The sequence below is a fragment of the Rhodnius prolixus genome, unplaced genomic scaffold (genome assembly GCF_049639745.1).
Source record: "Rhodnius prolixus isolate KJV_2025 unplaced genomic scaffold, Rpr scaffold_6, whole genome shotgun sequence".
Lineage (NCBI taxonomy): Eukaryota > Metazoa > Arthropoda > Insecta > Hemiptera > Reduviidae > Rhodnius > Rhodnius prolixus.
In genome coordinates this window covers 22,070,848-22,085,159 of record NW_027411634.1, presented here as the reverse complement: position 1 = coordinate 22,085,159, position 14,312 = coordinate 22,070,848, and the positions used below count along the sequence as shown (strand labels likewise).

The 14,312-nt window shown below is 33.3% G+C and overlaps 1 protein-coding gene across 4 annotated transcripts in view; it reads left to right on the top strand.

Annotated features, from left to right (window-relative positions):
• Window positions 1-14,312, top strand: part of LOC141461194 (epidermal retinol dehydrogenase 2-like) — a 199,279-nt gene that overhangs the window by 127,663 nt on the left and 57,304 nt on the right. For all 4 annotated transcript variants that reach the window (XM_074141993.1, XM_074141995.1, XM_074141992.1 and 1 more), the window contains one exon: window positions 13,396-13,525. In XM_074141993.1, coding sequence (XP_073998094.1) covers window positions 13,396-13,525 — 130 coding nt within the window. The remainder of the gene's footprint in view (window positions 1-13,395; window positions 13,526-14,312) is intronic.

The following is a 14,312-nucleotide window of genomic DNA, read 5'->3' as shown; positions in this document are numbered from 1 at the left end:
CAGATTTCTCTACAAACACGTGAGACGCTGCAATAGAAAGAGAAGGCTTTACACTGCATGCACAGCCCGTCGGTCGTTAAGAGTTGGCGTATGCATAGTTCTTCTGTAGCAGCATCAGTCTCGTTATTTAATAGCCACACCTCGTAAAAAGCCCGTAGTGCAGAAAAGTGGCCTATTAACTAACTAAAATTTTCTGTTACCAAAACGAAGAACTGCAGGTTAAATCAAACGAAATTAATGCTAAGATATTGTTTACAATTTGGCTACAATGTACGCTTCCCATTAAATTCAATCTTATGTCGAAATAAATTCTGTCAATGCCCAAAATATTCCTTTCCATTTTAACAAGAATAGAAGAATGATGACAAAAGTAACTCGCAAAGTTGTTAGATTTTATTAGATTTCTAGTTTGGAATTTAAATAAAAAAAGAGAAGATTTTGTTTAAATTACTGTTTCAGAAGTACAACGGACATTGTCAAATTAGCGATAATAAGAAAGGAAACATAATATAATGAAAGACAATAAATCAATAAAATGGAGTCTAGATAGACTCAGATAAAATTAAATTAAATCTAAACAAAACAGTAGATAAAACATTTTTTGTCTTCACTATACTAATAACATACCAAGAGATAATAAAATTTATAAATAAAATCCCATAAACTTTATATGATTGGTCAATTCTATTAAATCTGGTGGTTAACTACACAATTTAGTAACTAACATTTGACCTTTCATATTTAAATGTATTTTGAATTAACTCACAAGTTTTGTTGCGGTAAAACTTCATTAACGAGAGATCTATTTTCTTGGATTTCTATATTTAACTAGCGATTACTAAGCATTGTGAAAAGGCTAATACTAATATTTATTGACAGAAAATGGTTGGTTTCATTCATTGTTAATTGTGGTAACTCGCCTGAAAGGTCTATGATCTTGTATATACATTTTGATAACAATTTGTGAATGTAAATTAAAAATGTTTAATAATAATAATATTCATTGTTAATAACATTGGAATTTATCAACCTAGGATATTATCTGTTTTATTTTGTAAATTTCAAACTACATTATATTTTATTAGAAGCCATTGTTTATACACATTGTAGGGGCGTGGCGTCCTAAGCTGAGCGTTACAAAAACAGATGTAACCTTTATTTTATAACAATTTTTCCACACACATAAACTCAGCTTAAGTCCAATGCAAGATTCTGCATTATTATGATTATAAATGTTGACCAAACGTTGACGAACTATGGCCGAATGCTGCATTTATCTCAGCATCCTACAACATTCAACTCATAATATTTATTTTTCTTCTACTGTTTTAGGAATGACTAGGCGTACTTGAATTTGTATAAGGTCAGTTTGAATTGGAATATTTTACTGCTGTTTTCTCAGTTGAAATAAAGTTCATTCGTCAAATCTGGTTATCTTTTATGCTGCATTAGTTTTGAAATGTCTTAAGTACATGATTCAAGTTGTAGAGTCACATTTAGGTAGGAAATGAAAGTTAGTTCTTATAGAATTTAAAATTTATCAAACTGTATAACTATAATTTTCTTTTTATTTTTGTTTATTTATATTGCAACTGTATCCAGTACAATAAGCAAAAAAGATGAGGACACCGCAAATACACATGCACGTAGTTATATACAGGGTGAACCAGTAAGTATTGTCCATAGGCCTACTGTGTGTAGTACATCTAAAGTGGAGTTCAATGACGTATTGGCCAACTTCATATTTTCTACTGTTCTTGAGTGACGTCACTTTAATTTTTTTTTCTAAAATCATTACTTTTTTGCAATAAAAATGTTATTACTCAGAAAGTTTTAGTTCGAATTCGATTCTGACAACATGGTTAGAAAGACAGATAAATTTTCTAAAAAACTGACACCATTTCGAAGCATAAATCGTTCTTCAAACAGCTTCAATCTTTCTCCGAATACTGGAAAAATAAAAGTAAACGTAATTTTTAAGAAAAACTCATTAGGCCCTTATGTGATCATTATCCGTGGCCAATTTTTATAAAAGTTTCCTTGTCTAATGGGCTTTCAAATGGTATATCATTTTCCAGGATTCCTTTTATCTTAGTACGAGAAATTACGTTTGTTTTGCAAGTAAACGTGTTCACGAGCACTGTGTTAGTTTATCAAGTTGTTTAATTCATTGAAAACACTTTTAGATGGACCAGTAGTCAATTTTTAAAGTAGATTGTCTTAAAATTAGGAAGTCAAAGGTACTTTACAACATTTACTTCTGATCTCTCTGAAATATTTGAGAAAATTTTAGGAAATATATCGAGATTGGGCTATTTTAGTGTCGAGAGGAATATTTAGATTAGAATGTATAGTGTGATTGGTGACGTTGAAGGGAGCGTTAACTATTGTTCTTAGAATTTTTGATTGTAAGGTCTGAAGTCGGTTGTTGTTTGAGTTTTTGGCGCTGCCGTAGAGTTGTATACCGTACGTCCATATTGGAGCAAGTAGAGCGGTATATAGTTTTCTTTTGTTCGTCAGGGTCAGTATAACTGACATTTAAAAAAAGCATTGTTTTGAAATGAAAAACAAAATAAACCTCTCATTTTAATATTCTGTGCCAAATACATTCCCAAGCTTGTGCTGAATAGCGAATCTGATGACAATTACTTTTTTTAACATTTCATTTTTGACATTTTTACAAGATAGAAATGGCATAGAATGTCCATTGTGCGATTACTTTTCACGGTTAAAATAGTCCACGCCTACGAATTTTTCGTTTGACAACCCAATATTTACTTTTTGAGTTGGCTTCAGTGGTCCTAAATAATATTTTACATACTATTAAGTTTATTACTGAACATACGTGCTTAACCACCCTTCTTGTCCAGAGAGCAAAAGAGATCACGACAGGGATTTTTCTATTCTGACCCCAAAAAACTGTTTCAGTAAGAAATCATGCTATTTCATTTTTTCGGATTTCCCTAGTCTCTTCTACTTTTTCTACTCTTAGGGACCAAGCACCCCAAAGGCATCGATTGAAATGGTTGTCCTTCTGTGGGGTTTTGAAGTTAGGTTATTACTTTACTCCAACATATGTGCAAGGAGGTGCTAAGAACTGATTTTCTGGGTCTCGCCAAGAAGTCCCTGCTTACAAGTGCAGTATGTGTCACGATCTTTAGCTTTACACTTCTTGATTAGAACGAATGGGGGATTGATCTTCTTTTGGTTCATCGTGAGACATGGAGAGCAAAGAAGTTGCACAGTTGATATTACGAGGTCTGTAAATTAAGTAATGAGACTGATTTTTTTAAAAATTTTTATTCCTGACCTATGAAGAACAATGGATAGATTGAGTGGAAGTAATTAAAAAGAGCAAGGTACATAAAACCTGACTCTGACGAATTTGAGAAGGTTAGAGTCTTTATGAATAACCAGTATTAAGATTGATCTAAGAATTAGGGTTTTCTATCGGGTAAGTATCGGGTCTCATTTGGCTCGTAGGTCCTTTGCCTTAAGGCACCTTTTCCTACAATACTTTCATCTATCAATGAAAAGTGTTGAGCATACGAGGTCTGTAAATTAAGTAATGAGACTGATTTTTTTATTTAAAAAGAATTACAATTCTATATTGTCACCTTCAAAATAACTTCCTTCTGAAGCCACACAGCGCTGGAGACGTTTCTTCCACTCCTCATAGCAGTGCTCGAACTCCGATTCTGGAATAGCCTTCAGCTGGTCGGTTACAGCCGTTTGAATGTTTTCGACTGCCCCAAAATGAGTTCCCTTGAGGTGATTTTTCAACTTCGGGAAGAGAAAAAAAGTCACAAGGACTCAAGTAAGGCGAATAAGGAGGCTGAGAAGCCTCAGGAATGTTTTTACAGGACCAAAAACTCGTTTATTGAAGTTGCAAGGATGGCGAAGTCGAAGATCAAATGCGTGCTGATTTGTTTCTTCGATATCCACGGAATCGTCCACAAAGAGTTTCTACCTCAAGGTCAAACGGTCAATCAACACTTTTATCGAGAGGTTCTAGAAAAACTTCGAAAAAGGGTCTATTCGTGTGAGACCAAACATCGAGAACAAGTGGGTGTTCGTGATAATGCTCCTTGTCACACAGCAATTTCAATAAACGAGTTTTTGGCCCTGTAAAAACATTCCTGTGGCTTCTCAGCCTCCTTATTCGCCTGACTTGAGTCCTTGTGACTTTTTTCTCTTCCCGAAGTTGAAAAATCACCTCAAGGGAATTCATTTTGGGACAGTCGAAAACATTCAAACGGCTGTAACCGGACCAGCTGAAGGCTATTCCAGTATCGGAGTTCGAGCACTGCTTTGAGGAGTGGAAGAAACGTCTCCAGCGCTGTGTGGCTTCAGAAGGAAGTTATTTTGAAGGTGACAATATAGAATTGTAATTCTTTTTGAATAAAAAAATCAGTCTCATTACTTAATTTACAGACCTCGTATGCTCAACACTTTTCATTGATAGATGAAAGTATTGTAGGAAAAGGTGCCTTAAGGCAAAGGACCTACGAGCCAAATGAGACCCAATACTTACCCGATAGAAAACCCTAATTCTTAGATCAATCTTAATACTGGTTATTCATAAAGACTCTAACCTTCTCAAATTCGTCAGAGTCAGGTTTTATGTACCTTGCTCTTTTTAATTACTTCCACTCAATCTATCCATTGTTCTTCATAGGTCAGGCTACTGGAGAAGGTTGGTAGCTGGGTCTTCATTAGTTGAGATGCGAGGTTCTCTGGTCACCATGTTGGATCAGGATGAAGTGACCTGAACCGCAAAACTACCGGAGATAGGTTGTTAATGATTTGTACCGATGCTACCAAACTACTGTTCAGAACACCGATCATTTCTTTTGGAATGCCTAGAGCAGTGATGGCGAACTTATGACCTGCGGGTCAGACACTGACCCGCGCAAGCTTTTTTACTGACCCACAGTTGCTAGGCAACTATTTGTTCGTTTACGCGGGTTAATTTAGATCTTCTAATTGTGTGGATAACTTATATTCTATCTGTATTTTTTTTCAATCACCCATTGTCAAAAAAACAATTTAAATGCTATCTATAACCTTTAGTTTGATCATTACAGTTCTAAAACGCAAATTACGACAAATGCTTTTGTAGTATTTGAAATAAAGCAAAAATGTTTACAAAATATCAAATAAAATGTATAATTTTACTCATATTTTGTTTGTTAAAAAAATCGACAATCCAAAGCAAATAACCATATTTAGATTTTTCTTCAGATAAAACACACTTTTGTAAGGTTTTGTTCAGTTATGTTTGTAAAAAGAGACTTCCATAGCACTTGTTTCGTCCCGTTTTACCCGTTAAGCCAACTGAATTTTAAAGACGTTTAAAGTCATTTCTAAACATAACTCTTGTGCAAATGGGCATTAGTGACCCAAGAGCTAGTACTGAAAAAAAAAATGAACAAAATTTGACCCACGTCTCAAAAAGGTTCGCCATCCCTGGCCTAGCGCTCGCTCTACCTTGAGTAGAACAATGCGGTAGCGGGTATAGTCCACCAGAAGCCGCCTAGCTAAACCATGGCCTGCTTAACAACAGAACTCTCTATTAAGTTACAAGGATGTGGATGAAATAACTAAAAATACTTTGTATTTGGCTATTATAAAAGCGGACGTCTTGGCCCAGTGATTTGAGACGAGGCGATATTTAGTGGCATTACCGTTACGCATACTGGTTTGGGTTACATCGTCTAGCACTTTATATTATATTTGGGAATAGAAAATATCTTCTGTCAACTTGTATATCGAAATCTTAATATCATTGACAGTTTCATAATTTCTTGCTTTGTCTAAATTAGTACTTCAAAATAATTTTGACTCATTCTTCTAAAGCTGTGTTTCTGTTATTAAAACGTGCCGAACAAATTCATTTTGGGATCAATATATTGTTTTATACCACAATGGAAGGCCATCAAAGAAATTTTAAACCAAATAATGTAAATTAAATAATCAATCAAAATTTTACAAAGTTACATAACCTACTGATGGAACTATTTCCAACACTATGGCATATAATAATTCTTACCTGTTATTTATTCCATAAACAATTCTTGAATCCAGTTAACATCATGCATGAACGACCCGTCCTACGATGCCCTTCATGCACTTCCCTAAATTCTTTCTTCATGCAAACATTTCCAAAAGAAGACTAACAGCTTTAAATTCAATTATAAAACAATGTATCCCTTGTTATCTTCCCTTGGTGTACATAGCGCTCTCTTACCGGCCGGCTTAAATAAAATCAATCTACAGTAGATTGTTCCAGATTAGAGTTTTTGTGCGTGGCCCTACTTGGGGGTAGAAGAAATCAATAAATATGTCTAAAATTTACCACTTTATAGCCAAAGATAAGATATTGATGGAGATTCTAGAATACTAACCTATTTAAACCTGTCTGGATATAATCACAGGGATTTCAGTTTTGCTTTGCCTCAACTGGTCGTTTATTGATGCTTTTAATTAGATCCGAGTAAAATTAGAGCTATCATTCCTTTATTTTATCTATTATCTCTGTCTTATATACAAGTTATTAGGCGCCACGGTAGCCGAGCGGATTAAGAGGCGAGACCTGCAAAGCTAATATGCATTGTGGTACTGGGTTCGATTCCCGGTCTTGCCCTTGGATTTTATTTAATGGTTAAATGAGAAATAGTTAAGTACGTTTGCTATTCGCCTCCGTCCACGACATCTAGTAAATGGTAGTTGGACGTTAAGCCCTGCCTGAAAAAATAGGCGATTGCTTTACTTTTACTTTATACAAGTTATTAAAATTGTCAATTATTAATTTGTAGAATCTATAATAGTAAAGTGTAATTTACTAGTTGTAAATTTCGAGATTATTGACCTTAAAGAACATTCTAGTATTTTACTATTTTGTTTATTAGTACTTAATAAATATTAAATTTAATATAATTTAATAATTTAATATAAATATTGAAATATTAATTTCTTTATTTCTAGCAAAATCTTGATTGTAATAAAAACGAAACATTGTTTTGAACGTTCGGTTAGCGTTCATGTGTAATTATCAAAAGACTTATTTATTATCAAAATCGAGCTAAAATTCACTCATTAATTAGTATTAATAGTTTTAAGAGGACATCCATGCGTGGGGCAAACGTCTCTCTTTAATTGTGTTCAGCGTCGAGACCGACAACTATCATATCTATACGTAAAATTTCAAATTAAATGAGACTACATTCATGAAAATCGGTTCGTTCACTCGTCAATAATTTGAAACAATTGCAGTTCTTCTCTTTAGTGCGAGAAAGAGCAGGTTAGCGCTTTAACGTTTACGTAGGGAAGCCGTAACCACTTCATCGTAGCTAATATTTGCATAGTTGTTAGTAAATAATAGTTTTAGAGGGGGCCTTACATAAATAGGGCTAACTCTTCTCCTATTCGATGTACACCGTCGTGACCCCAAAAAGGCACATCTACATAAAATTCCGAATCGAATGACACCTCATTCATGAAGATCGGTTCCCGCGTTTAGGCGCTACGTTGTTTACAAAAAAGGTAACAAGAACAAGACCAATTATTTTTGAAAATATCGTTTTAGCTCATTTTCAGCAACTTTTGTCTCGTAATCTATTAGATCTGGATTGTTGCAAAAAAAAAAAAAAAATTACAGTTATAAAGGAGGGTTTGCCCTATAATTTAAAGAAAATTTGGGAATTTTATCTTTTATGGAAAAAGAGAAAAAAATTGTCAAAGTTGGGTGTTTTTCAACGTTACGCTTTTTCGTGCAGTTTTTGACGATCAACCCTTATACAACTGTCCTACCGGACAGTTTTAATTAAATAAATACACCGCGGTAATAATATTTAACACAAATCAATAATGACTCATAATAATCTTATTTAAATTTATTTACAATTTACTGTACATAATTTACATAATTCACTGTCCTACCGGACAGTTTTAATTGGAGTTAATAAAATAAATGAAAAATATTTTTTAATAGCGTGTATGCATGCATATTTTGGTTATATAATATTTATTGATTTATTCTTTCATTTATTGATTTTAGAGAGTGCATTTAGTATGCAGTTGCGGGTTTAATATATATTATAAATGAAAAGAAACAAGAATTCAAACTTAGTGTTCGATTTTGGTAACATTACTGCTTAAACCATGCAATTTTAACAAAAATAGTTAAAGTGATTTTCATTTTGTTTCAAATACTATTTACACAACTAGATTATTTTCATGTTTATTTGAAAGTTTTTCCCAAGGAAATTAGTTTTTCCAGAGTTCTCTGAGGGTACGTTCCACTAAGCGCTCACGACCGCGGTTTTGACGGTTCCACTTGCTTGCGAGCGTTACTATTGAAAACCCAAGTGGAATGGACTGTGGGGGCGTTTTAACCGTTCATGTAAACATTACAAATGGCGGCCACGAAAATAAGTCAGAAGCTTGAAGAGGTTGTTTTTTTTAATTTTAACCCCGTTTATATGCAGTTATAATAAACTTTATTAGTTATTGATAAAGTTGACTTATATTAAAAATATATACATATATAATTCAATTTTTATATAACATTTTAGTGAAGTATTTATAAAATTTACGTTTAAATAAAATTAAAGTGTCTTTTGTGGCAACAGTTGGATATTTATTAATAATGCTTTAGAAAGTTCTTTATCTAGTTCCGATGAAGAGTGGAATGCAATTTTATACAAAATCGCAATAGTGAAAAGCGAAAACTTAAGCCACATATTAACTATCAAAGTGTAACTGATCGTTATCCAGTGATTTAGTATGTAAAGGGATAAGTAATTTTTCATTTTATTATTTTTTTTAGACTTTCGAGAAACACATTCAATTATTTACATGAGATAACACTTTCATTTACCTGATATAATTTTTTCGGTCGCCATCTTTTCTTTTAAAAATTGCGCCAAATTTCTGAACGCCCACTTTGACCCACAGCTCTTAAGGTGGGGCGTTGTGAGCTTCGCATGAGCGAAAATAATGACGTCATTAGTGACGTTTTCGCTACGACCACAACGACCGCGGTCGTCAAGTGGAACGGCTGAAGGTACATTTTGATCGTTGCGAGCGCTTAGTGGAACGCACCCTGAGTAGTGCTCTGTTAGTTAACTTTTAAAGAGTATTTATGACAATTTAGTATTTAAATAAAAAATAATATTTATAGTTTACTTATTGTCAAATTACTTTTCTTTTTATTGATATAAAAATCTACTCCTTTTGGCCTTGTTATATTTTTAGGTAGTAAAATGATAATAAGAAAGCCAATGACTGTGTGAAGGTGTTGTAGGTGACATAATTCACAATAGCTCCTTCACCTAGTCCTAGATGGTATGTTGAAGACTGCTCCATAATACATATACGCTATCCCTTCTAAATATAACCTAGCACTACTGCCAGAACAATTTTCCACCCATTCAATCTTACACATACATTTAGATTAAAACATACAAATATACTCGTAAGCATAATAACTGTTTAACGCAGTTAGTTTTGACTTCTAAATTGAATTTGAATGTTTAGAACTTCAATTTGATTATGTTGTTACACATAAATAGACTTGATTAAACAATTGCTGTTGAGGAGGTTTCATTGTTATCATTTAGATATTTTCTTCCACAAATCCACTTGTTTTTAAAAAGCCAGACTATAATTAAATATTAAAAGATTTTATTTTTTAACGCTTGATTCCTCGCTCCCTAAAATTGAAAGTTGAACATTAAAATTTTGTAAGCATAACTTATTTTTTTTAAAAAAACTTTTTTCAGTGCATAAATGATAAATACATGTGGCAACGGTTGCAATAATACATAAAATAGCGGAGATAACGTTAAAGCATAATTCTTAAAATAAAATATAATGAATAGTTTATTTGCGACAAACCAAGTAAACCACCTCATCACCGGTATTAGTGCTGCACGAGACCGAGACGAGGCGAGACTTTATGTAGTCTCGATCTCGGTCTCGTCGAGATATCTCGGTCTCGGTCTCGGTTTTTTAAATTTTTGTTTAAGTATTAAAAGCGGTTTGCTATTAATAATCTTTTCAAAAAATGTTATTATTTTCTAATAATTATTTTAATTTATATTTTGGTAATGAAAATGTGTGTAAAAGAAGACAACTACTTACACTTCAATGCATCATATATTACTATTACTGTTATATATCTTTATATAATTTCAAAAAGATGTTAAAAACGCGCCAAATAACATATCTGCCTGCTATAACAAGTCGATTCGTGAAATAAAAAATACACCTCCCAACAAACTTCCCGCTCCATTAGTTATGGCTGTTGGTGAAGATAAAGAATCTGATGATTCACCTTTTGACGACGACGACGACTGCATCAATATTTTTGCACCATTTGCTCAAAATTAGACCAAACACCAGTAGACGTTGAGATTTTAGAATGGTGGAAAACACTTGAGAATTCCTTCAAAAATTTGTCTAGAATGGCGAAAGATATATTTAGTATCTGTGCAACTTCAGTGCCATCGGAAAGATTATTTTCGCAAGCTGCGATGATAATGACAATAGAAGATCTTCTCTAACTTCTGACTCAGTAAAAGCTCTTTTATGTATCGATGCTTGGGCAAAGTGTATCTTAAAAACGAAAATTTGTGGCAATATTTTTTAGGTGCATCGAGTCTTTTTTTTCAAATTCACTAATTCTAAAATATAATTCAAATAATATCTAAGTTCAAAGTATTAGATTATTAATAGTGAAATTTATGAAATTGAATGAATGAATGATATGAATAGTAAATTTAGTGAATTTATGTAAAAATTAGGTAATTCGAAGGTAGCCGAGCGGTGCGAGACCTGCATAGCTAATATGTATTGTGGTACTGGGTTCGATTCCCGGTCTTAGGCCTTGGATTTTATTTAATGGTTAATAAAAGAAATTTATAGTAAAGTATGTTTGCTAGTCGCCTCCGTCCACGACACCTAATTGGTAGTTGGACGTAAAGCCCCGCCTGAAAAATAGGCGATTACTTTACTTTGCTTACTTTACTTATGTAATTCGAAGTCAAATAGATGTAGTAATATTAATAAATAAAATAAAGAACACAATTTTATAATTTTGCAGCTAAAAATTAATATTTGTAAAACCGAGGCGAGACCGAGATTTCTCGACGAGATATATATCATGTCTCGATCTCGGTCTCGGTCTCGGTTGCTCAAGTCTCGTCTCGGTCTCGGTCTCGGTACCGAGACCGAGACCGAGATTTGTCTCGTTTCTCGTGCAGCACTAACCGGTAACGACCTAAATTCTCACTTCTTCGGTTGTGGCTGGCCAATCAACTCCCAATTCAACGTAGCATCACCTTATTTGCACCTAGTTAGAATATCTTGCAGTAAGTACTGATTATGAGGTTACCCTTTACACTTCAGTAGTCATTCATTTTTTTCAAGTCTACATTCATCTGTAGTTCTTACATTTCTTGGCCTCCGACGAGGTGCTTAGCTAAGTACCACCGGACGGTAGTTTTTTTATAATATTAAGAAGAATTCTGCGTGAACTGTTGTGCAAAAAATGTTTGAATTTTTTTTTTTTTTGCCTTTATTTTGGCATTGGCTTCCGCCATACAGCCAGCATCGTCTAGATGATTATCACTAGAATATCACTCACTCTCCATTCTTACTTATAAATACATTCGCTTCACACATTCATCCCTCTACTATATACAACTATTTACATATACTATAACTAATGGATGGATCAGTACTCTATATTCCTGCCATCCTTATAGCTTAACCGAAATTAAAATCACCGTAATCCTTCTCTAATCATTTTCTTCCATTCATTCTATAACTTTTAAATACATTCATATTTCATTGCTAGCTCTGCTATGGACTTAAGCAAATATATGTTGGTGGAGAATATCATGTCTTCGTAGCGAAATGGTGCATCTAAATACCTGAATAAGTCGTTAAACATTCGTTTCCTTTCTACCACATAACGTGGACATAACATTATTATATGTTTGAAATCCTCCTCCTCATTGTAATCTACGCAAAGAGGAGAGAGGACCTTTTGTTGATCCTGTGAAGATACGATCCGCACACAGCTTGGTTCGCTCTCAGCCTGCATATTGTCGTAAACAACCCATTTATTAGCGACAGTTCCCCTTAAACCATGGTTTTCTAGGTAACTGATCTGCCATAGTTTTATAGAATCTTCCTTTATTACCATTACTGTAATCTGTCTGGCCATTTTTGTAGTGCTGCTTTTGCAATTATACACTTGATATCAGTGTGGGATGTTTGAAATCGTTGGGCTTGAATTACTTAGTTTTCTTGCAAAACACTACCCAATCTAGGTGATAGGTCTTGACCCTGGTCTAATTTCCTATAGCTGAGAGCTACTAGAGAGCAGCGAGCAATGACTCTATGGGAATGCTGGCAAACCTCTTCCATGCAGAATCTATTTCAAGCTCCTGAAAGGTTTCTGAAAACTAATTTCCTCACATCCAGACAATCTGACGTTAATTTAAAGGCTGTTTCTTTCTCAATATTAGTTTTAAAACAGCCAAAAAATTGTTATTTTTACAGAATCATTAATTTAATTACTGTTGTAACTTATTGATTAACTTATTGACTTATGAATTTACAATTATTATTATTACAGCTAAGGATTCAAGATTGGCGAGGAATCGTTCAAATAAAAACAACAACCCGTCTTTTTGCCAACGTTTCGACAAATATATTGTCTTCTTCAGGGCCTGGATATTACAAATACAAAAAATACAAACAATTTAGAGAATCAGTAACATAGAGAATCAGTAACATAGAGAATCAGTAACATAGAGAATCAGTAACATAGAGAATCAGTAACATAGAGAATCAGTAACATAGAGAATCAGTAACATAGAGAATCAGTAACATAGAGAATCAGTAACATAGAGAATCAGTAACTTAGAGAATCAGTAACATAGAGAATCAGTAACATAGAGAATCAGTAACATAGAGAATCAGTAACATAGAGAATCAGTAACATAGAGAATCAGTAACATAGAGAATCAGTAACATAGAGAATCAGTAACATAGAGAATCAGTAACATAGAGAATCAGTAACATAGAGAATCAGTATCATAGAGAATCAGTAACATAGAGAATCAGTAACATAGAGAATCAGTAATATAAAAATAAAAATAAATAAAATACAATAAATTTTTTATAATTATTAAAACTGACCCTGAAGAAGACATTATATTTGTCGAAACGTTGGCAAAAAGCCGAGTTGTTGTTTTTATTTGGACCGATTCCTCGCCAATCTTGAATCCTTACGTTCAATAATTTACGGTCACGAAACCTAGATATTCATTATTATTATTTTGGAAAAATAAATATTAATTAAAAGTATTTTTATTACAGACAATCCGAGCCTTTCTTCCCGGCATGATCGAACGTGGCGAAGGACATATTGTTGCAATATCTTCAGCAGCTGCATTTACAGCCGCGGCAAATATTGCACCCTACACTGCAACTAAGTATGCAGTTACTGGTAAGTGCACTAAACAAGCTTTATTGTCCTAAATTTTAGACTGGAGGAACAAAAATATACATATATCAAAAAACAGTTTGAAATAGTTTAGTTCACTCACGTCTTCTGCTCGCAGGCTAAGTCAACTCGTTCAAATTCATTGTGGTACCTATACTTTCTAAATTTTCTTTAAAATATAGGGCATATCCTCAGTTATAAGTTTAATTTTTTGGATCAACCAAGACCAAGTTAGATTTCTACATAAGAAACACTCACCTTTCGTAGCGAGAGAAATGTCAGCTGATTTTTATTTTAATTTTCATCATGTGTTTTCAATTTTTGCATGAATCATATACGATTCGTTCACTGCACAAATCGATTAAACTCCTTAAAACAAATAGTTTTACATTAACGATTTACATTAAAGCACGTAGTAATCAAAGTGGCTTCTGAAACAAATTATTGATTAATTAATTCTGAAAAAAAAAATATGTCATTTAATAGTGTTTATTATTTGAAAAGTTTATTATAAATATAGAAAGCTATGACTGAACCAACTGCTTTGATACTTAAATTTTATATATTTGAATAAGTGGAGTTAATCGATTTAAGCAGTGAACGGCTCTTTTATCATTGATATCATGTTTTTTTATTGGAGTTCATCTTTTTATAACCCATAATTAATTTTAACAACTTCATTAAACTTGAATGTATTCTAAATGGAATCATTTTGCAATTAAATCATGGTTTTAGCGTGCATAGCACCACAGTATGTGAAGCTTTGTGCAAAAGTATTGGAACGAATCCC